Consider the following 21959-nt stretch of genomic DNA (forward strand, 5'->3'; position numbering starts at 1 on the left):
ACCTCAGAGGGCTTTCCCAGCCCACACTGTGCTGCTGTTGTGTGAGCTTACCCACGCAGGCTCCGCTGGGGGACAGCTTGTAGCCGGTGGAGCACTCGCAGCGGTAGCTGCCGGGGATGTTGATGCAGTCGGCGTTGCGCTGGCAGAGGTTCTCTCCACTGCTGCACTCATCAATGTCTGGGGAGAAGAGCAAGGAGAACCTCCCCTCTGCACAGTGCCAAGCACCCACCAGGCACCATCAGCCTGGCAGAGCCAGCAGGGCGAGGGGCAGATGGTTTGGAACTCAAAGAGGGAGATTCAGACTGGAGAGAAGGGGAAAATGTTTGACCCTGAGGGTGGGGAGAGCCTGGCCCAGGCTGCCAGAGAGGTGGCAGCTGCCCCATGCCTGCCACCACCCCAGCTCAGGCTGTTTGGGGCTCTGAGCAGCCTGCTCTGCTTGGGGATGTCCCTGCTGACAATAGAATGTCTGGGATCTGAGTTACACCTCCAGACTTTGAGACAGCTAAAGGGAAGGAAAACCCAAAACAGGGGAGAGGAAACCCCAGGGAGGAGCATGAACAAAACTCAGCCCCTGTGGACCACCCAGGGAGGTGCAAACTGAGGATGCCCAGAAGGCTGAGAACCTGCAGGCTCTGCCCATGGTGCCCCACGAGATGGGGAGATGCTGGGCAGCCAGGGGACCCTTGGGCAGCACTTTGATGCTGAGGGTGCTGAGACGCCCACAGAGGTGGGAGATGAAACCATCCCAGCTCAGCTTGGTCGGGGCTCTGGCTCTGCACAACCTGCTGTGCTTGGGGATACCCCTGCTGGCTGCAGGGCGGGGGGTGGACTGGGTGGGCTTCAAGATGCCTTCCCAGGGGAGGCAGCTGTGGGGCCAGGCTGTGAGCAGGCCCTGGCTGGGGCTGTACCTTCACAGATGAGCAGGATGTTGTTGTAGCTGAAGCCGATGGGGCACTCGCAGCGGAAGCTGCCGATCTGGTTGATGCAGACGCCGTTGGTGCAGATGGCTGGGATCTCGCTGCACTCATCAATGTCTGCACACACACACAGCTCCCCTCAGCACCCCTCAGCTCCCCTCAGCACCCCTCAGCTCCCCTCAGCACCCCTCAGCACCCCAGCAAGGAGAGCAGCCCCCCTGCCCTGCCTCGGGGGTTGCTGCCCCTCCTCGTCCTAACAGTAAAGGGTGGTGAGAGGCTGTGGGGTGAGGGCTTCCAGCTGGATGAGACTGGACATTAGGAAGAAATTCTTCTGGCACAGGCTGCCCAGGAAGGCTGTGGATGTCCCCTCCCTGGAGGTGTTCAAGGCCAGGCTGGATGAGGCCTTGAGCAAGCTGGGCTGGTAGAAGCTGTCCCTGCCCATGGCAGGGGGTTGGAACTGGACGATCTGTAAGGTCCCTTCCAACTCAACCCAACCCACTCCAAGGGACAGGGCCAAGAGACAAAATGTGGAGCAGTTCTTGGAGGATTGATACTGTGGAAGGGGAGGGAGAGGGGAGGGAGAGGGGAGGGAGAGGGGAGGGAGAGGGGAGGGAGAGGGGAGGGAGAGGGGAGGGAGAGGGGAGGGAGAGGGGAGGGAGAGGGGAGGGAGAGGGGAGGGAGAGGGGAGGGAGAGGGGAGGGAGAGGGGAGGGAGAGGGGAGGGAGAGGGGAGGGAGAGGGGAGGGAGAGGGGAGGAAACCAAAAGGGGGCAGGAAGCTCACAAGCACCATGGGAAGAGGACAGGACACAGAGAGCAGAGCTGGCTCCATGGCCATGGGAGCTTGACTCACCAATTGGTTTTCCAGTGTGGATGTCGATGATGAACCCAGGAGCCTGGTTCCCACACAGGATCTGGTACTCAGCTGGAGGGGGAACACTGAGGTCATGCCCAGCAGGCAGAGTGGGGTGAGCAGAGGGATGAGAGGGACCCCAGCTGTGGCTGGAGGGAGCACAGGAGGGCTCTGCATGCAGAGACTCCACACAACATTCCATAGATGCTGCCCCAGGTCCTTCTAGGGCAACACGACCTTGGCCAGGACCTTCCTGCCCTGTGTCCTCCCAGTGCAAGCTCTGTCCCCACAGGGCTCACCACAGACATGAGGCTTTCCCTGCCCCCCTCTGTTTCCTGGACACTCTGTGGTGTCTCCCATTAGCTCTAACATTCTGGCAGGTGGTTGCTCTGCTCTGGGACCTGGGAAGTCCACCTGGAAGTCCTCAAGCAGGAGGTGTCCCTGCTGTGGCTGGGAGGTTGGAGCTATGGTGGTGCTGGGTTGCTGGTTGGACTCAGTGCTCTCAGAGGTCTTTTTCCAACCCAAACCATCCTATGGTTCCATCATCTTTAAGGTCTCCTCCCACCCAAACCCATCCCACGGCTCTGTGACCCTGGCTGCCTCCGGCGCCGCGAGGCGCGGAGGGCGGTGGGCAGGGGGAGGGGGCAGCGAGATGCCCTCCCCAGGAGGGCTGACTTACGGCTGGCTGGAGTGGGGCAGGGCTCACAGGGCTTGTTCCAGGCCTTGCCAATGTTGTAGGAGCAGCAGCACATCTTCTTGGTCATGTTGAAGGAGAGCTCGTTCTCACAGGTGTCGTTGTAGTTGCGGTAGCAAACGCTCTTCCTCATGTCTGCAAAGGCAGAGCCCAGCTCGGGCCAGCCCCAGCAAGGGCAGCTGCCAGCCCCCCAGGCTGCCACCCTGCCCCCTCCTGCTGCTCAGGGGCCTCAGCAAAGGTCCAGCAAAGCCTCAACACGAGGAACAGCTTCTTTGCTGTGAGGCTGCTGGAGGCCTGGGGCAGGCTGCCCAGAGAGGTTGTGGAGTCTCCTGGTGTGGAGAGCTTCCAACCCCCCTGGGCACTGTGCCCCTGGGCAGGCTGCTGGGGGAGCCCTGCCGGGGCAGGGGGCTTGGACTGGGTGAGCTCCAGAGGTCCCTTCCCACCCTCCCCATGCTGGGATGCTGGGATCATGAGTCCTAGCCCCTGCTCAGCTGTGTAGCCCACACCATGCTGCCCAGGGCACAGCCCCAGGGTCTCAGGGCACTGCCAGGGCCCTTCCCTCAGCCCCAGAGCCAGCCATACCCATGCAGTTGTTTCCTCCATTGACTTGCATGTACTCAGGGGGGCACACACAGGTGTAGTTGCCAAGGGTGTTGTAGCAGGTCCCAGGGCCACAGATGCCAATGTGAGCAGAGCACTCATCAATATCTGCCAGACACAGGACAGCAGGTCAGGAATGGGCACAGGCTGCCCAGGGAGGTGGTGGAGTCACCATCCTTGGAGGGGCTGAAGAAATGTGTGCCCATGGCACTTGGGGACAGGGTCAGTGGCCATGGAGGTGCTGGGTTGAAGGTTGGGCTGGATGAGCTTGGAGGCCTCCTCCAACTGAAACAGTTCCAGGACTCTGTGATCTGGGGTCAAAGCCCTGGGCAGAGGCAGAGAAGCTTCCAGCGTGGGTTTGGGGCTGTCTTTGGCACAAGGGACCAGGCTGGTGTGGCACTGGGAATGTGGAAGGGGAAGGGATTGTGCCAGTCAGTGCCAGGGCAGCCCAGGCATGGTGCAGGTACCTTCACAGATCCGAGTGTCCTCGTTGAGGTAGTAGCCCAGGGGACATTCACACTGGAAGCTGCCAAAGGTGTTCACACAGTTGCCACCCTGGCAGAGGCCTGGCAGCTCCTGGCACTCATCAATATCTGGGGAGAGAGAGCAGCTGGGAAGTGTCCACTGCCTGCCAGAGCTGCCCAGGCAGCGTCTCCAGCCTGGCATCCCCAGTGGCTTCAATCCACCACCCCCAGCCCCCGCTGCAGAGCAGGTCCTGGGAGAGCAGACACTTGCTGCTCACCACTGGGTGCTCAAGGGCCTGGTGGGCACCCAGCCAGCCCAGAGCCATGACAGACAGTGCCCACACAGCACTGGGCTTCCCCAGCACCCAGACCCCTCACAAGGGGCTGGGCCAGCTTACCTTCCAGGATGACAGTGATGGGGTTGGGTCGGAAACCTTCTCCTCCAGGGCACAGGGTCTTGTACTCAGCTGTGGGAAAAGGCAGGCAGGGGGCTCCTGAGCTGAGCAGGCTCCCATGCAACAGAAGTGGGAGGGAGAACCAGGAGAAACCCAGGAGACAATGGGGACAGTGGTGCAGGTGGAGCAGGGGACTCCCATCACATCCCAGGCCAGCTCAGGTGCCCTGTCTCTGCCTGCCCAGCCTTGCTGGAGGCTATTCCACATCCACTGCCCTCCCCCAGGCCACTGGACTAGGAACCACTAACAACAGACACAAGCAGCTGCTGTCCCCCATCCCACTTCACCTCTGCACAGCCCTGGGCTGCACTGGCACCACAGAGTCCTTCTTCTCCCTCCCTTCCCCTGCTCCACAGTGAGGACAGCACAGCCCAGAGCCAGGGACCCCAGGGAAGGGCTCCCAACTCTCTCCTCTGCTCTTCACCACCCAAGCTCACCCCAGGCACTCCCCAACTCACTGGTGTTGGCTGGGGGGCAGAGCTCACAGGGGTTGCCCCAGGCCCGGCCCAGCGAGCAGCAGCAGGAGGCTCTTGTGACCCCAACGCCAATCTCTGCGCTGCAGGAGATGCCTCCGTCCCCCCGGTCCTGCGTGTCCAGGAAGCAGTTCCCAACACGAGTGTCTGCACAAGGACACAGGGAGTGAGCAAAGCCTCCCCTGGGCACACTGCGGGGCACAGGAGGAAGGGAGGGGACCACTGCCCCAAGAGGGAGGGGGGGAGAGAGAGGGGGAGAGAGAGGGGAAGAGAGAGGGGGAGAGAGAGGGGGAGAGAGAGGGGGAGAGAGAGGGGGAGAGAGAGGGGGAGAGAGAAGGGGAGAGAGAAGGGGAGAGAGAAGGGGAGAGAGAAGGGGAGAGAGAAGGGGAGAGAGAAGGGGAGAGAGAAGGGGAGAGAGAAGGGGAGAGAGAAGGGGAGAGAGAGGGGGAGAGAGAAGGGGAGAGAGAAGGGGAGAGAGAGGGGGAGAGAGAGGGGGAGAGAGAGGGGGAGAGAGGGGGTGGGTCTCAGTTCCATCCCAGATGTTCCACACCCATGCTGTAGCAAACCACATCCAGATTGGCCTTGCAGCTTCGGGAGCCCTTCCAGAGCAGTGTGCTCAGCTTGCCTGCTCAAAGCCACACTGCATCCTACAGAGGTCACAGCATGGTGACCACAGAGCCAAGCAATGCCATCCACAGCCCAGGGCAGAGCTGCCCAGGGAGGCTGTGCCTGCCCCCTCCCTGGAGGTGTTCAAGGCCAGGCTGGATGAGGCCCTGAGCAGCCTGGGCTGGTGGGAGGGGTCCCTGCCCATGGCAGGGGGTTGGAACTGGATGAGCTTGAAGGTCCCTTCCAACCCAACCCATTCTGTGATGCTGTGAATCCACACTGGTGACACCAGGCAGGGCCAGGCTGAGCTGGGGGTGGCTGCTCCTCTGCTGCTGCAGGGAGAAGCCTGCCAGGGACAGCCATGGCAGGGCAGATACTGCTCAGCCCCCCCAGGCCCTGGTAGAGGCCAGTTCCAGCTGTGCAGGACCACCAAGCTCTTGGACTGAGAGTGTGCTCTCCCCACAGGTCTCCACTCACCCACACAGCCCACACCAGTGGGGTTCAGCTCGAAGTCCTGGGGGCAGTTGCAGAGGTAGCTGCCAGGGGTGTTGACACAGAGGCCATTGATGCAGTTGACAGGGTCTGCACACTCATTGATGTCTGAAAGGATGGAAGGATGAAGACTGAAAGAAGAAGATGAAGACTGCCACAGAAACCACAGCCCCAAGCTCCATCCTGTGTGTTCAGGGGGGATCCTCATGACCCCATGGTGGAAGGTGTCCAGAGCAGGGCCACGAGGAGGAGCAGAGGGCTGGAGCTGCTCTGCTGTGAGGCCAGGCTGAGAGAGTTGGGGTTGTGCAGGCTGGAGAGGAGAAGGCTCCCAGGAGACCTCATTGTGGCCTTCCAGGATCTGCAGGGGGCTCCAAGAAAGCTGGGGAGGGACTTCTGAGGGTGTCAGGGAGGGATAGGACTGGGGGGGGATGGAGCAAAACTAGAAGTGGGGAGATTGAGATTGGATGTTAGGAAGAAGTTGTTCCCCATGAGGGTGGTGAGAGCCTGGCACAGGCTGCCCAGGGAGGTGGTGGAAGCCTCCTGCCTGGAGGTGTTTGCAGCCAGGCTGGAGGTGGCTGTGAGCAGCCTGCTGTGGTGTGAGGTGTCCCTGCCCATGGCAGGGGGCTGGGACTGGCTGAGCCTTGAGGTCCCTTCCAGCCCTGACAATTCTGTGACTCTCTGGTGGGTCTAAGGCTCCCCATGAGGTGGTAGGCAAAGCCCTTCTAGACACAGCCCTTGCCTTGCCCTGCCTCACACCACCCTGCCCAGAGCCTGCAGGAAGGAGCAGAGCCACACCAGGCTTCTCCTCAAGCCTTCCTCACCCACACACAGGGACCTTTGGGTGGCTTTAGGCTGCAAGTGGCACTCCCTGTGGAGGCTGGGACAAAGACCACAGGGATCCAAGAGCCCCTGCAGAGTGCTGTACCTGTGCAGTTGCCTCCACTCCTGTCCAGCTCATAGCCGTCGTCGCAGGCGCAGCGGAACATCCCCGGCAGGTTCTGGCAGGTGCCAAAGACACAGATGTTCTGGAAGGTGCACTCATCAATGTCTGCAAAACAGGCACAGGTGGCTCCTCTGGCAGAGGCAGGACCAGCACAGGCCTCTCCTGCTCCCACCTCCAAGCACAGCCACAGCCCAGCTGCGGGCAGCCCATCCCAGGGTGGTTCTGGTGCCATGGGACACCACCTCCCAGGCCTGGGCATGCTGTGTGTGTGCCCTCCCCTCACCCCTCTTCTGCTGGTGCTCCACATCTTGCATGGATCTTTGGCTCAGCCCAGCCTCTGTGCAGGCTGAGGACCAGCTTCTCAAGGTGGCACCTCAGGGGCCTTGCACCACCAGGCGATGGTGGTGCCCTGCTTAGCTGGATCTCACTCAGCAATGGACCAAGTGGTGACAGCACAGTGGAGAGCCCAAGGGCAGAGGGGAGGTGGGCAGTGGGGGTCATGGAGCAGCAGTCAGGGCTGTGGAGCAGCAGTCAGGGCTGTGGGCACTCACCCTGGCAGGCCTTGCTGTCCTCAGTGGGGTTGAAGCCCATCTCACACTCGCAGCGGTACCCCCCGGGGGCGTTGAGGCATTGGCCGTTCTCACACAGGTTCACATTGTCTGCACACTCATCCACGTCTGCAGAGAGGCACAAGCAGGAGGCTCCCGTGGGCTCCAGCAGAAGCTGAGACCTTCCCTCAGCTTGCCCAGGCAATCCCCAGCAGCTGCTTCCCATTCCTCCCCTGGGAGCCTGCGAGGAGGGGGCTGCAACCCTCCTCCTGCCCTCCATCCTCCCCAGGCAGCTGCTGAGGAGGTGCTGGACCTCTGCTGAAGGTACCTCAGCAGGCTGTGGGGCAGAGGAGCTTTTGGGTGACTCCATGTGCCAGCAGGATGCCCAAGCCAGGTCCTAGCTGCCAGCTGAGCCCAGGGGCCTCACCTGAGCAGGAGAAGCCATCCCCATTGAAGCCCTCGCGGCAGGCGCAGCGGTAGGAGCCAGGGGTGTTGACACAGTTGGCATTCAGGTTGCACTTGTGCTCTTCAGTGGCACACTCATCCAGATCTGGGCAAGGAGAAGACCTTTGTCACTGGTTTGGCTCTGGCCAGCTGCTGTAGGGCCCAAGGAGGCAAGCAGATGGCCCAAGGAGGCAAGCAGATGGCCCAAGGAGACTGCAGCCTCCAGGCACGTGGAGCACTCATGAGGCTCCAGAACATCTCCATCAGCCTCCAGAGCCATGAGACACTCCCCTGGCCCTGCTGACACAGGTCAGGCACTGGCACAGGCTGCCCAGGGAGGTGCTGGAGTCACCACCCCCGGAGGGCTTCAAGGAACCTGTGGCTGTGGCACTTGGGGACAGGGTTTAGTGGCCGTGGTGGTGTTGGGTTGAGGGTTGGATGACCTGAAAGGTCTCTTCCAACCCGAAAAGTCGTTGTGTGGCTCTCAGGTGGCCCAGCAGAGGTGGGGAGAGGCAGCTGCCCAGCTGGGGGCAGCACTCACCGTTGCACTTGAGCCCATCCCCGAGCCAGCCGCTGCGGCACTTGCACTTGAAGCTGCCGGGCACGTTGATGCAGGAGGCATGCATGTCACAGTTGTGAGCACCAATCTCACACTCATCGATGTCTGCAGGGAGGGAGGAGAGCACAGCTGACCCAGCTCAGCTCCTCCAGCACAGGAGGAAGCAGCAGAGTGTGATCCTGCTGAGGGGGCTGGGCACCAATGGCTCCCGGAGTCATCTCCTCTGGGGAGCTTCCAACCCCCCCCAGGGATTGTGCTCCTGGGCAGGCTGCTGTGGGTGCCCTGCTAGGGCAGGGGGGGTTGGACTGGGTGAGCTCCAGAGGCCCCTTCCAACCCCCACCGTGCTGGGATTCTGTGAACCCCAGCAGATGGGAACAAGGGAGGAACAGGCTGCCTGGAGCTGCTCCCTGCTCACCCCTGCAAGATGAAGACAAAAGGAAGGGGGAGGCCCTGGCTGGGCTGGAAGTCAGGCAAGTGTCACCTCCTGCCGGCTGCCTGGGCAACCTCCACCTGCCCTGGAGGAGTTCCACAGCACCCAACCACACCCCCAGCATCCCCCAGCCCAGGCATGGTTGCTTCATCCAAGCAAGAGGAGTTTGTGAGGGCTCCCAGCAGCACCCCTGGCTCCAGAGCTGGGCAGTCCCCACCTGTGCAGCCTGTGGTGCCCTTCTTGACAAAGTAGCCCAGCTGGCAGTGGCAGATGAAGGAGCCCTTGGTGTTCTCACACTCCCCATGCAGGCAGATGTTGGGGTTGAGGTCACACTCGTTGACATCTGCAGGAGACAAGAAAAGATTTGCTTGGAACACCACCAGAAGTGTGGGGTGAGCCTGGGGCCTCCCTTCTGCCTCCAGCTACCAGCAGCCTGCTGGGGGGGAGAGGCAAATTGTCCTCACCAATGCAGGTCTCTGGGGGGGAGAGGCAAATTGTCCTCACCAATGCAGGTCTCTGGGGGGGAGAGGCAAATTGTCCTCACCAATGCAGGTCTTCATGTCCAGGGATGCCATGAAGCCGTCGAAGCAGAGGCAGCGATACTCCCCGGGGATGTTGGTGCACTGCCCTCCGTCGCAGATCTCTGGGTTGTCCTCACACTCATCAATGTCTAGAGGCAGGAGACCATTGCCAAAGGAAAGGAGTCAGAGCCAGGCACCCCACGAAGGACACTGAGGGGCTGGAGCAGGTCCAGAGAAGGCAACAAAGCTGGGGAAGGGTCTGGAGAACAGGGCTGGGGAGGAGCAGCTGAGGGAGCTCTGGGGGTCTTTAGGCTGGAGGAGGCTGAGGGGAGACCTCGTTGCTCTCCACAGCTCCCTGAAGGGAGGCTGGAGCCAGCTGGGGGTTGGTCTCTCCTCCCACGTGCCAACAGCACAAGAGGAAATGCCCTCAGGCTGCCCCAGGGGAAGTTTAGGTTGGCCATGAGGAACAATTTCTTCCCAAGAGGAGCTGTCAGGGCTTGGAGCAGGCTGCCCAGGGTGGTGTCCCCATTCCTGGAAGGATTGAAAAGCTGTGGAGATGTGGTGCTGAGAGCCATGGTTCAGTGGTGCTGGGGGCCATGGTTCAGTGGTGCTGGGGGCCATGGTTGCGTGGTGCTGGGGGCCATGGTTCTGTGGTGCTGGGGGCCATGGTTCAATGGTTCTGGGGGCCATGGTTGCGTGGTGCTGGGGGCCATGGTTCAGTGGTGCTGGGGGCCATGGTTCTGTGGTGCTGGGGGCCATGGTTCAGTGGTGCTGGGGGCCATGGTTCTGTGGTGCTGGGGGCCATGGTTCAGTGGTGCTGGGGGCCATGGTTCTGTGGTGCTGGGGGCCATGGTTCAATGGTGCTGGGGGCCATGGTTCTGTGGTGCTGGGGGCCATGGTTGCGTGGTGCTGGGGGCCATGGTTCTGTGGTGCTGGGGGCCATGGTTCAGTGGTGCCCTGGCAGTGCTGGGTTAAGGGCTGGACTGGATGAGCTAAAGACCTTTTCCAACCCAAACAATTCTGTCATTGCATGAGGAGGGAGCAGGAGGGAGCCTCAGGAGGAGCTTTGCTCCAGACCACAGCAGCCTGCAGTGAGGAGCTGGACACCACAGTGCGAAGCAAAAACATCTCTCTTGGAAGTGACTTCAAGCAGGTGAGCTCCCCCACAGCCCCCCTGAAGCAAACATCATGACTGAAGAGAGGTCCCTTGGGGCAGAACCGCCAAGAGCCAAGCTGGCTGCTGACCTGCACAGGACCTCTTGTCCGGCATCAGAGCGTAGCCCTCGCCGCAGCTGCACTCGTAGCTGCCCTCCGAGTTGGAGCAGTGCGTGTCGCAGCCTCCGTTGCTGATGGTGCACTCATCGATGTCTGCGGCACAAAGCAGAGCGCTCAGGACACCGCCCGGGCCACCGGCTGGGACGTGCGGCCTCGGGCACGGGGTGGGAGCAGTGGTGAAAGGGAAACAAAGCTCCCCCCAGGCAGGAGGGAGCTCCTTTTGTCTCCTCTGTCAACTACCGGCAGCTCGCAGCAGCTTTGTGGCCGGTGACAGCCCAGAGCCCTGGGGCTGCGGAGCCTGGAGAAGAGCAGCCCCAGAGGAGAGCTCCTCAGTGTCTGCCACTATCTGAGGGGTGGCTGTCAGGAGGATGCAGCTCTTGGCAGTGCTAGGCTGAGGGGCAGTGGATGTGACTCACTCCCAGGGGGCTCCACCTCAACAGGAGGAGAAACTTCCTGGCTGTGAGGCTGCTGGAGCCCTGCAGCAGGCTGCCCAGGGAGGTTGTGGAGTCTCCTTCTCTGCAGAGCTTCCAACCCCACCTGGATGCATTCCTGTGTGCCCTGCCCTGGGGGATCCTTCTTTGCAGGGGGGGTTGGACTGGATGAACAGGACAGGGGGCAATGGGTGGAAGCTGAGGCATAGGAAGTTCCATGGAAACAGGAGGAAGAATTGTTTCACTGTGAGGGCGACAGAGCCCTGGAACAGGCTGCCCTGGGGGCAGGTGGAGTCTCCCCCTCTGGAGATATTCAAAACCCATCTAGATGAGTTCCTATGTGATCTGCTCTAGGTGCCCCTGCTCTGGCAGGGGGGTTGGACTGGATGATCCCTCGAGGTCCCTTCCAGCCCCTAACACTGTGATCTCCAGAGGTCCCTTCCAACCCTTCCCATTGCGTCACCGCCAGTAGCATCAACCTGGGAGTAGCTCAAGCAGCAGGTTGCCCACTCGGGTACCACATGGAGCTTTGCAAGAGGAGTCAGAGCAGGTGGGTTTAGGGCTGGTAGCAGGGTGCTGGGGGGGGAGCAGCACTCACCAACACAGCCTTGTCTGTCTGGGGTGGCCTGGAAGCCCGAGTCGCAGGCGCACTGGTAGGTGCCGATGACGTTGACGCAGCGACCGTTGCGGCAGAGGTTGTCACTGAGGGAGCACTCATTGATGTCTGGGGGGGGCAAGAACACTTTGAGCTCGCTGAAGCCATGGCCAGCATCATTTGGTGCCATCCCTGAGGAATCCCCCACCCACTGCTGTCCCCCAAACTGAATGAATCATTGCCCCCCTGGTCAGCATCAAAGCCATGAAGTCCCCGGGGGCGACCTCAGCCCTCCCTGGGGGAGTTCCATCCACACATGGGAGCGAAGGAGAGGTTCATGGGGGGCAACATGAGACCCTCGGGCAGGCTCTGGGCCCAACAGAGCTTGCCAGCAGCTCACCTATGCAGGTGTTGCCCTCAGCAGTCAGCTCGTGGCCAGGGGGACAGATGCACTCGAAGCTGCCGTCGGTGTTCATGCAGATGCCACCACGGCACAGCAGAGGGTCCCGCTCACACTCGTTGATGTCTGCAGAGAAGGACACAAGAGCCATGTCCCAGCACCAGAGGGACATGGACCTGCTGGAGAGGGTCCAGAGAAGCCCATGAAGATGGTCAGAGGGCTAGAGAATCACAGGCTGGGAGAGTTGGGGCTGTTCAGCCTGGAGAGGAGAAGGCTCCAAGGAGACCTCAGAGCTGCATTGCAGTATCTGAAGGGGACCTGCAGGAAGGCTGGGGAGGGGCTGCTTAGAAGAGCCTGTGGGGATAGGATGAGGAACAAAGGCTTTGAGCTGGGAGAGGGCAGATTGAGACCTGAGAGGAGAAAGAAATAGTTTCCAGTGAGGGTGGGGAGACACTGGCACAGGCTGCCCAGGGAGGCTGCCCCCTCCTGGAGGCGTTCAAGGCCAGGTTGGATGAGGCCTGGGCTGGTGGGAGGTGTCCCTGCTCCTGGCAGGGTGTTGGAACTGGATGAGCTTTAAGGTCCCTTCCAACCCAAACCATTCTCTGATGCTCTGAAGTGGAACATCAAGAGGAAAGAGGCTCTCAGCTTTGTGCTGCTGGTGCAGAGCCACCACAGGAGCTTCCAGCACTGGCAGAGAGAGAGCAGGGGCCTGTCCCCCATGGTCCTTACCCATGCAGTTCTTCATCATCATGAAGCCACTCTCGTAGCCCTCGAAGCACTCACACTCGAAGCTGCCTGGGGTGTTGACGCAGCTGCCGTGGCCGCACAGGTCCGGTGAGATGCGGCACTCGTCGATGTCTGGGGGAGCAGAGCAGTTAGGGTGGGCACCACCAGGGCACTGGGCTGCCTGCCCTGCACGTGTGGCACGTTCAGTGTCTGGCCCAGCAGAGCAAGGAAGTCCTCTGCCCCAAGGGAGAGGCAGCACTGAAGCTTCCTCTCTCCTTCAGGACTGATCCTTCATCCCACAGGGAGGAGCCTTCTGCTCTTGGCCTGCCCTTGGCCTCTCAGCACGTCCCTGGGGACCTCCCTGGGGACCACCATCACACTGAGCAGCCCAGGGTAGGTAAGGCTGGTCTGGAGAGGAGCTGCTCTTGCCTTACCTGTGCAGTTCCTCTCCTCAGCATCCAAGGCAAAGCCATTGCCACAGAGGCATCTGAAGCTGCCGATGGTGTTGCGGCAGGTCCCATGAGTGCACAGCCCAGAGAAGACCTTGCACTCGTTGACATCTGTGGGTGAGGGCAGAAGAGTTTCATGGAGGAGATGTCTGCCACGGACCTGGAGTCCCAGGGCAGGGAGCAGCCCCTTAGGACCGCAGCCACGGGCCGAGCACAGCCCGGGGGCGGGAGCAGCAGCAGCTGCTGCCCTCTTTGCTTCTCACCTTTGTAGAAAGGCCTTCCTGAAAGGACATCTCCTCGGTTGGCAAAGCCAGGCCCCCGGGGGCAGATGGCTTTGTACTCACTGGAGCCAGCCTTGGGGCACTCCTCGCAGTCGATGCCCCAGGCGGAGCCCACGGAGCAGCAGCACATGTCCATGCGGTACTTGCCCGGCAGCGGCTCCGTGCACTCGTCCTCGTCCCACCTCATGTAGCACTGCTCCACACGCACGTCTGGGGAGGCAGCACAGCTGAAGCCCTGCCTGCAGCACCCCAGCCCTGCTCACACCACACACCTCCCTTCCTGGAACAGCTTGGGCTGGGGTGCCCTGCAGACGATGCCCAGCTAGGGACCGTTGGGAGGAGGCTGCCTCCTGTGGGATGCTCTAAGGGATGGAATGATGTGGGCATGGCCACGTGGGCAAGAGGAACAGAGAATGGACCCTCCATGGTGGGGGTAGTAGTGCAGATGGCCACTAGGAAGGGAAGAGGTTGGTCACTGTGTGCAGAAAGCAGCAAGGAGCTGGTTTAGGGCCATGGGCCCTGGCATTGCCCAGCTTGGTGACCTCTTTGGCTGCCCCTGAAGCCCACGAAGAGCACCCAAGGACATGAACTTATGGCAGCCCTGCCTTGGTTAGGTGCTGGGCTTGGCAGCCCTTCCCAGGTATGAGGTGCCATGAGGTCTCCTTACCCACACACGTCCTGGCAGTGCCATCCAGGGTGAGTCCTTCTGGGCACTCGCAGCGGAAGGAGCCGGCGGTGTTGACGCAGCGCCCGTTGGGGCAGACCCCAGGGAAGACCTCACACTCATTCACATCTGTAGGCACAGCAGCAAGAGGTGGGCATCAGGGGGGCACATGGAGAAGCCCAGTGTGGGCTGAAGGTGTCCCTGCCTGAGCTGCACAGGAGGCAGCAGTGTGCCCTTATTGCAGGGAGGGCAAATGGACTCCTGGGCTGCATCGAAAGGAGAGCTGCCAGGAGGCTGAGGGAGGGTCTCCTCCTACTCTGCCTTAGTGAGGCCACACCTGGGCTACCTCATCCAGTTCTGGGCTCCTCAGTACGAGAGACAGAGGAACACACTGGAGAGAGTCCAACAAAGGACCCAGAAGTGCAGATCTCCCAGCAGACTCCAAGATGCAGAACAACCACCACCAAACCAACCAACCATGCCCAGGTTCCCCACAGAGAAGTCCTCTGTGCCCTGCAGCACTTTACCTTCACAGGTGACCCCTTTCATCCTGGCATAGCCCCGGGGACAGGCAGTATCTGGGAGAAAGCAGAGGGACATCAGCGAAGGGCTGGGCTGCCCCCTGCCTCCCCCGTGAGCTGCAGGCCAGGCAGGTCCTCACCGATCTCACAGCGCTCACAGGGGCTGCCCCAGGCTGCCCCCAGGGTGGCACAGCACTCGGACTTGAGCGTGGCGCCGTTGATGTTCACCTCGCAGCGCCCGTCCTGGATGTTCAGCCAGCAGGTCCCCTTCATGCTGTCTGCAGGGGCAAAGGCAAGGAGTGAGTGAGGAGCAGCTCCAGGAGGGAGGCTCCCAGCTTCAGGGCAGCCAGGCTGCTGCACGAAGCAGCTTGGAGAAACCAGCCCTGAGGAGCTCAGAGAGAGCAGCCCTGAGGAGCTCAGAGGGAGCAGCCCTGAGGAGCTCAGAGGGAGCAGCCCTGAGGAGCTCAGAGAAACCAGCCCTGAGGAGCTCAGAGAAACCAGCCCTGAGGAGCTCAGAGGGAGCAGCCCTGAGGAGCTCAGAGAGAGCAGCCCTGAGGAGCTCAGAGAGAGCAGCTCTGAGGAGCTCAGAGGGAGCAGCCCTGAGGAGCTCAGAGAGAGCAGCCCTGAGGGGCTCAGAGAGAGCAGCCCTGAGGAGCTCAGAGGGAGCAGCCCTGAGGAGCTCAGAGGGAGCAGCCCTGAGGAGCTCAGGGAGAGCAGCCCTGAGGAGCTGAGCGAGGGCAGGGCTGATGGGGGCAGTGCTGGCAGCAGAGCTGCCAGGGGGCAGCCTTACCCACGCAGATGGTGCCGCTGGGGTCCAGCTTGCTGCCCGGGGAGCACTCGCAGGCGAAGGAGCCGGCGTTGTTCCTGCAGACGCCGTTCACGCAGGGGTTGGAGGTGCACTCGTTGATATCTGTGGGAAGAGAGGGAATGTCACTGCCAGGGCTGCCCTGGGACCAGCTGCTGAGGGAAAGGAGAAGGGAAGAGAGGAGGTTCTCAGCTGTCCTGGGGAGGAGCAGGGCTCCAGCACTCCTCACAGCACAGAAGTTTCTCCTTAAGTTCAAATGAAGCCTCCTGGGTTCCAGCTGTCCTTTGTCCTGTCCTTGGGCACCACTGAGCAGAGCCTGGCCCCAGCCTCTTGCCCCCCACAGCTCCTTTAGCTCTTGCTGAGCATTGCTCAGCTCCCCTCTGGGGCTGCTCTGCTCCAGGCTCAACAGCCCCAGGGGTCTCAACCTTTACTCCTCACCAAGATGCTCCAATCACCCTCACGGCCCCCACTGGACTCTCCCCAGCAGTTCTCTGTCCCTCTTAAACTGGGGAGCTCAGAGCTGGACACAATGCTCCAGGTGTGGCCCCACCAGGGCAGGGCAGAGTAGAGGGGGAGCAGAGCCTCCCTTGACCTGCTGCCCACACTCTTCTTCATGCAGCCCAGGAGCCCTTTGGGCTTCCTTGGCCACGAGGGCACATTGCTGGCCCATGGGGAACTTGCTGACCACCAGCAGTCCCAGAGCAGTACTCTGCCCATGGCAGGGGGGTTGCAACTAGGTGATGCTTAAGATCCCTTCCAACCCAACCCATTCCAGGACTCTGTGGAAGCTGTGAGCTTCAGGCCTGAGGATCCCCTCAGGTGGGCCTGAGGGTGTTTGGTGCAGCTGGGGAATGCTGGACCTGGCAGAAGCAGAGGAGAGGCCACACAGCAGTTGCCATTTTTCACCTTCTCTGCAGAAAACAGAGAGACATTTCTGGTCCAGGTGCCAGTTCTCAAATGTTTGAGGACTTTGTGGTCAGGAAACAATTTCCCTCACTCCAACCTCTTCAGCTCTCAATCACATCTCCCAACCTTGCAATTTGGGTCAGGTTTGAAGCTTGAAATTTTTGGGGCCCCAGAGGAAATTGCTCTGGTTTTCAGGCCCTGAGAAGCCCAGCTGCTCTGGCTGTGGATGGCCACTGCTTTGAAGGAGGTGTGAAAATTCCCCCTAGGCAAAAAACAAACCCAAAGCCACAAACCCAAAGCCTTGGAGCTCCTCCAGTTCAAACCACTGCGGTCAAAAGGGAACCAAGGATGTGTCAGACCTTCAGCTCCCACTCAGGCAGGACCTCAGACCACAGCTCACTGTTTGCACAGCCAGTGAGTGGCCAGCTGAAGAGGAGCCAGGCTGTGTGCCCAAGTGGCTAAGGAGGCTGCCAGCATCCTGGCCTGGGTCAGCAAAGTATGGCCAGCAGGAGCAGGGCAGGGATTGTCCCCCTGCACTCAGCACTGCTGAGGCCACATCTCAAATCCTGGGGGCAGTTTTGGAGCCCTCTCTCCAAGAAGGGCATTGAGAGGCTGGAGCAGGTCCAGAGAAAAGCAGCAAAGCTGGGGAAGGGTCTGGAGAACAGGGCTGGGGAGGAGCAGCTGAGGGAGACCTCACTGCTCTCTACAGCTCCCTGAAAGGAGGCTGGAGCCAGGTGGGGTTTGGCTCTTCTCTCAAGGAACAAGGGACAGGACAAGAGGAAATAGCCTCAAGTCACACCAGGGGAGGTTTAGGTTGGGCATGAGAAACAATTTCCTCCCCTTGAGGGCTGTCAAGCCCTGGCCCAGGCTGCCAGGGCAGTGATGGAGTCTCCATCCCTGGAGAGGTTTCGAAGGTGCAGAGCTGTGGTGCTGAGGGCTGTGGTTTGGTGGTGCCCTGGCAGTGCTGGGGGTTAAGGGTTGGACTGGATCACCTGAAAGGTCTCTTCCAAACAACACAACTCTGTGATTCCACACCTTGTGAAGGTGTCCCCTCTGCCCTCAGCCACTCACCTTCACAGGTGTCTGTCTCTGTCCTGAAGACAAAGCCCTTGGGGCAGGTGCAGGTGTAGCTGCCGGGGGTGTTGCGGCAGAGGCCATTGTCACACAGCAGCCGGTTCACAGTGCACTCATCCACGTCTGAGGGCAGAGAGATGTGGGTTGGGAGCTGCACCACCACTGTCCTCTCTTCTCTGCCAGCCCTACAGGGAGAGCTCTGGCAGCCACAGACATGGAAATGCAGCACAGGAAGGCTCTGGATGCCTCCTGCCCAGAGGTGCTCAAGGCCAGGCTGGGTGATGCCTTGAGCAGCCTGGGCTGGTGGGAGGTGTCCCTGCCCATGGCAGGGGGCTGGAACTGGATGCTCTTGAAGGTCCCTTCCAACCCAACCCATTTTGGGCTTCTATGACTCCACAAGCCATTCTCACACACGCTGAGGAGAGCATCACCCCAGGCATGCTCACATAGCTCCTTGTGCTCTCCCATGGGGACAAAGCAGCCCTGAACAGGGACAGCGCTCAAGGGCACCAACTGCTGCATCACCTCAGGCTGCTGTGCAGCTTGGGGAGGGTCTGCAGCTGGCTGCCAGCCTGAGGATGTGCCAGCAGCAGCAGCAGCCAGCTCGTGGTTCCCTCTGCCTCGCTGGCCGCCCTCGACTCACCCACGCAGTTCTTGCCGGTGGGGTCGGACTCGTAGCCCAGGTTGCAGATGCAGCGGTAGCTGCCCCGCAGGTTCTCACACATCCCATTGGGGCAGATGTCTGGGTTGAGGGCACACTCATTGATGTCTGCACAGAGAAAGAACTCTAATGAGAGGGAGCACAGCAAACACAAGCACAGGAAGCTTCCACCTCCTGATCCTTCGTTGTCCCTGGGTGGCAACGTGCCAGGTCCCCGCGAGTGGCAGACTCTCCTCTAGCCACACAGCTGCACGAGAAGAGCTGAGGGTGGCATGAGGTGTGCCAGGCTGGCAGCTGGCCCATGGGACACACCTACCTCTGCCATCAGCTGTGATCCCGATGCCACTGCTGCAGAGAGCCTGGAATTCAGCTGTGGAGCAAGGACAAGAGAGCCATGAGCTTGGCTAGAGACAGAGGCACAGCTCTGGGCCACGCTGGCTGTGCTCTTTGTGGTAGAAGATCAGCTGAGGGCTTCCAAGCAGCCTCTGCTCACAGGGATGCAATGAGAACCCCAGGGACAGGACAAGGGGCCAGGGACACAAACTGGCACCCAGGAGGTTCCATCTGAGCAGGAGGAGAAATTTCTTTGGTGTGAGGCTGCTGGAGGCCTGGGGCAGGCTGCCCAGAGAGGTTGTGGAGTCTCCTGGTGTGGAGAGCTTCCAACCCCCCCTGGGCGCTGTGCTGCTGGGCAAGCTGCTGTGGGAGCCCTGCTGAGGCAGGGGGGTTCGGACTGGGTGATCCCCAGAGGTCCCTTCCAACCCCTCCCCGCTGGGCCTGGGGGATTTCAGCGCCCCCCACGCAGGGGCTCAGGATGTGTCCCTCTTGCACGCCCAGAGGAGAAGCTCACCGGAGTTTTTCGCCGGGCAGGGCTGGCAGGGCTCTCCGAAGCCGTGGTCGGGGTTGGCACAGCAGCACTCAGACTTGGTGACTGCCCCCGGGAAGGGGCGGGCACAGGTCCCCTTCTTGATGCCCCCGTAGCAGGTGCTGCGCATGTGAGTGTCCACGCAGACCCTGCCGTCCACGCCGATCGCCAGGCCCCCCAGGCACTCGCAGCGGAAGGAGCCCTCCGTGTTGATGCACCAGCCGTTCATGCAGATCCCAGGGGTCTCACACTCGTCAATGTCTGCAAGGGAAAGGACAAACTGCCCTGTGAGCGGCGGCAGGACGCACGGACGAGAGGCTCTGGGCCCCTCTGCTCTCTCCGGATGCCTCCGGCGGGGCCGGGCGGAGGTTTCTAGGCTGAGTCTCTCTCTCTTAGCTTCAAGCCACCACTTCTTGTCCTGTCCCAACAGGCCCTGACAAGCAGCCTGCCCCCCGAGGAGCAGCTGAGGGAGCTGGGGTTGTGCAGCCTGGAGAAGAGGAGGCTGAGGGGAGACCTCATTGCTCTCTACAGCTCCCCAGAGGAGGTCGGAGCCAGCTGGGGGTTGGTCTCTTCTCCCAAGGAACAGGAGAGAGGATGAGAGGAAATGGCCTCAGCTTGCCCCAGGTGAGGTTTAGGTTGGAGACTACAAGAAACCTCTGCCCTGAAAAGGTTTCTCAAAGCCTGGCCCAGGCTGCCCAGGGGGGTGGCTGAATCCCCCAGCCCTGGAGGGGGGTTTCAAAGCTGCAGAGCTGTAGCGCTGAGGTTTAGCCCCAGCCTTGGTGGAGTTGGAGAATGGTTGGAGTGGGTGAGCTTGAAGGTCGTTTCCAAGCCAAATGGTTCTGTGATTCTATGAGGAATGTGGAGAAGAGGCTGGGGAGAGGCCAGAGAGGGAGGCTGGGGAGAGGCTGGAGAGTGAGGCTGGGGAGCTGCTCACCGACACAGTAGCGGCCGTTGGGAGCCAGCACGAAGCCAGGCTTGCAGATGCACTTGAAGCTGCCATCCTCGTTGATGCACATCCCATTGAGGCACATGTTGGTGGTGGCACATTCATCATGGTCTAGGGAGGCACAAAGAGACAGCCTGAGCTGAGCCCCAGAGCTGCAGCAGGGCTCCAGAATTCCCTGCCCCCAGCTCATGGCCACAGTGTTTGTCCTCCGGGCACACTGCCCACTGCTCCTGCTGCTGAGAGCTGTCCTGCTGGGGCCCTGCTGCTGTTGAGGCCCTGGGTGCAGCTTCTGGAGGCCAGGACCACTCGAGGGGAGCACTGGCACCCTGCTGAAAACCCCTTCTTTTCAGCTGCACTGTGGCTTGGAGATGAAGAGAGCACAGCACCCAGGACAGCAACCGCCAGCCCTGGGCAGCTGAGCCCCAAGCAAGAGGACGTTTAATAAATGTTGATCAATATCTGAGGGCTGGGGGCAAGAGGGAGGGGACAGGGACAGGCTCTGCTCAGCTGCACCCTGTGACAGGACCAGGGGCAATGGATGGAAACTCCAGCACAGGAGGCTCCACCTCAACAGGAGGAGGAACTTCTTCACTGTGAGGCTCACAGAGCCCTGGAGCAGGCTGCCCAGGGAGGTTGTGGAGTCTCCCTCTCTGGAGCCTTTCCAGCCCCATCTGGATGTGTTCCTGTGTGCCCTGTGCTGGAATCCATGGTCCTGCTCTGGCAGGGGGATTGGACTCAATCATCTCTGGAGGTTACTTCCAACCCCTCACATCCTGTGAGCCTGAGGGAAGCCCAGGTCTTACCAAGGCAGCCCTCACCAGCACAGCTCTTAACAACACAGCTCTTGCCAAGCTAGTTCTTACCAAGCCTACTCTGATCAACACAGCTCTTGCCAAGCCAGCCCTTACCAACACAGCTCTTGCCAAGCCAGCCCTTACCAACACAGCTCTTGCCAAGCCAGCCCTTACCAACACAGCTCTTGCCCAGGCAGCCCTTACCAAGCCAGCTCTTGCCAAGCCAGCCCTTACCAACACAGTTCTTGCCGTCGGGGGTGATCTCGAAGCCGGCGTTGCAGATGCACTGGAAGCTGCCGTCGGTGTTGACGCAGCGCCCGTTCCTGCACATCACTCCGTTCATGATGCACTCATCGATGTCTGCCAGGCAAAGAACCAGGGCAAAGTAGCAGCAGGTGGGTGGCAGAAGCACTTCCAAGCTTTGCAGCGTGGAATCATGCCGGTGGGGGTGGTTGGCAGGGCTTTGATTGCCACCAGTCAGTTTTAAGGGAGGCAAAAAAGGCAGAGAGAGGAAACTCCTCCTGGGGGGAAGGATTTCAGGACGCTGCTGGCATCTCAGCTGAGCTGCTCGGAGGTTGGGAGGTTGGTTGGTGCTGGGGACTCCTCAGATCACCTCCCAGGAGGAGGCAGAAGGTGCTTACCAATGCAGGCCTGCTTGGTGGGGGTGCTCTGGAAGCCCTCGTGGCACTTGCAGTGGTAGGAGCCAGGGGTGTTGACGCAGTCGCCGTGCACGCAGGGGCTGCTGGAGCACTCATCCACATCTGCAAGGACAGCAGCCTGAGGACCAGCACTGCAAAGCCACCAGGGCAGGCAGCTCCTCTGCTTGGCATCATGATGGCCAGCAAGGTCCCTCTGGATGCCATCTCCTTCCCTCAAGGTCCCTCTGGATGTTCACCAGACCCACCAGTGCTGTGTCAATGTTTGGACTCGATGATCTCAAAGGTCCCTTCCAACCCAAATGCTCCTGGGACTCTTGGTCAGCAGCAGCCTTGTGGCTGCCAGAGGGCAGCTGTCACCCTGTGTGATCCTTGCAGGGCCAGCACACACCTCCCACCCTGCTGCTTTGCCAGAATCCCAGCATGGTGTGGTTGGAAGAGACCTCTGGAGATCATCCAGCCCACCCCTCCTGCCACAGCAGGGTCACCCAGGGCAGGCTGCCCAGGATGGCATCCAGACCCAAACCCTCCACCTCCAGCCTCTTGTGGGGAGCTTGCTTGGGATGGGGGCTGTGGAGCAGCAGCTGGAGGGGCTGTGAGGGGCAGGGCTGGGGCTGAGGTGGGTTTGAGGTGGGTTTGCTGGGGCTGAGGTGGAGCTGATGGGGCAGGGGCGGGGCTGAGCCTGCTCACCGATGCACTCCCCCCGCACATCCTGCTTGTAGCCCATGTTGCACTCGCAGCGGTAGCTGGAGGGGGTGGGGATGCAGCGGCCGTTCAGGCACAGGTTGGTGAAGTGCTTGCAGATGTCGATGGTCTGGTTCAGAGTGGCAGTTCCTGCAAAGCACAGAGATGGCAGCAGGCAGAGGATTACAGCTCCCGGGGTCACAGAATCAACCCCCCAAATCCCTCAGTCCCAG

General features: G+C 61.0%; 1 protein-coding gene across 1 annotated transcript in view; it reads right to left on the minus strand.

Moving 5' to 3' along the window:
• LOC137454742 (fibrillin-2-like) overlaps positions 1 to 21959 on the minus strand; it is an 82061-nt gene that overhangs the window by 16164 nt on the left and 43938 nt on the right. Inside the window, exons 12-44 of the mRNA XM_068164987.1 lie at positions 21733 to 21876; positions 21028 to 21147; positions 20621 to 20746; positions 19581 to 19703; positions 18632 to 18907; positions 18101 to 18154; positions 17767 to 17892; positions 17121 to 17246; positions 15129 to 15248; positions 14479 to 14616; positions 14345 to 14395; positions 13821 to 13946; positions 13136 to 13363; positions 12858 to 12983; positions 12427 to 12555; positions 11698 to 11823; positions 11301 to 11426; positions 10242 to 10364; positions 9020 to 9145; positions 8693 to 8818; positions 8028 to 8150; positions 7470 to 7592; positions 7046 to 7171; positions 6477 to 6599; positions 5537 to 5659; positions 4439 to 4600; positions 3924 to 3992; positions 3529 to 3654; positions 3044 to 3169; positions 2447 to 2596; positions 1768 to 1839; positions 909 to 1034; positions 52 to 177 (exon numbers count right to left, since the gene is read on the minus strand). Coding sequence (XP_068021088.1) covers positions 52 to 177; positions 909 to 1034; positions 1768 to 1839; positions 2447 to 2596; positions 3044 to 3169; positions 3529 to 3654; positions 3924 to 3992; positions 4439 to 4600; positions 5537 to 5659; positions 6477 to 6599; positions 7046 to 7171; positions 7470 to 7592; positions 8028 to 8150; positions 8693 to 8818; positions 9020 to 9145; positions 10242 to 10364; positions 11301 to 11426; positions 11698 to 11823; positions 12427 to 12555; positions 12858 to 12983; positions 13136 to 13363; positions 13821 to 13946; positions 14345 to 14395; positions 14479 to 14616; positions 15129 to 15248; positions 17121 to 17246; positions 17767 to 17892; positions 18101 to 18154; positions 18632 to 18907; positions 19581 to 19703; positions 20621 to 20746; positions 21028 to 21147; positions 21733 to 21876 — 4215 coding nt within the window. The remainder of the gene's footprint in view (positions 1 to 51; positions 178 to 908; positions 1035 to 1767; positions 1840 to 2446; positions 2597 to 3043; positions 3170 to 3528; positions 3655 to 3923; positions 3993 to 4438; positions 4601 to 5536; positions 5660 to 6476; positions 6600 to 7045; positions 7172 to 7469; positions 7593 to 8027; positions 8151 to 8692; positions 8819 to 9019; positions 9146 to 10241; positions 10365 to 11300; positions 11427 to 11697; positions 11824 to 12426; positions 12556 to 12857; positions 12984 to 13135; positions 13364 to 13820; positions 13947 to 14344; positions 14396 to 14478; positions 14617 to 15128; positions 15249 to 17120; positions 17247 to 17766; positions 17893 to 18100; positions 18155 to 18631; positions 18908 to 19580; positions 19704 to 20620; positions 20747 to 21027; positions 21148 to 21732; positions 21877 to 21959) is intronic.

The sequence above is a fragment of the Melanerpes formicivorus genome, unplaced genomic scaffold (genome assembly GCF_026170545.1).
Source record: "Melanerpes formicivorus ecotype bairdi unplaced genomic scaffold, bMelFor1.0.p_v2 SCAF_83, whole genome shotgun sequence".
Lineage (NCBI taxonomy): Eukaryota > Metazoa > Chordata > Aves > Piciformes > Picidae > Melanerpes > Melanerpes formicivorus.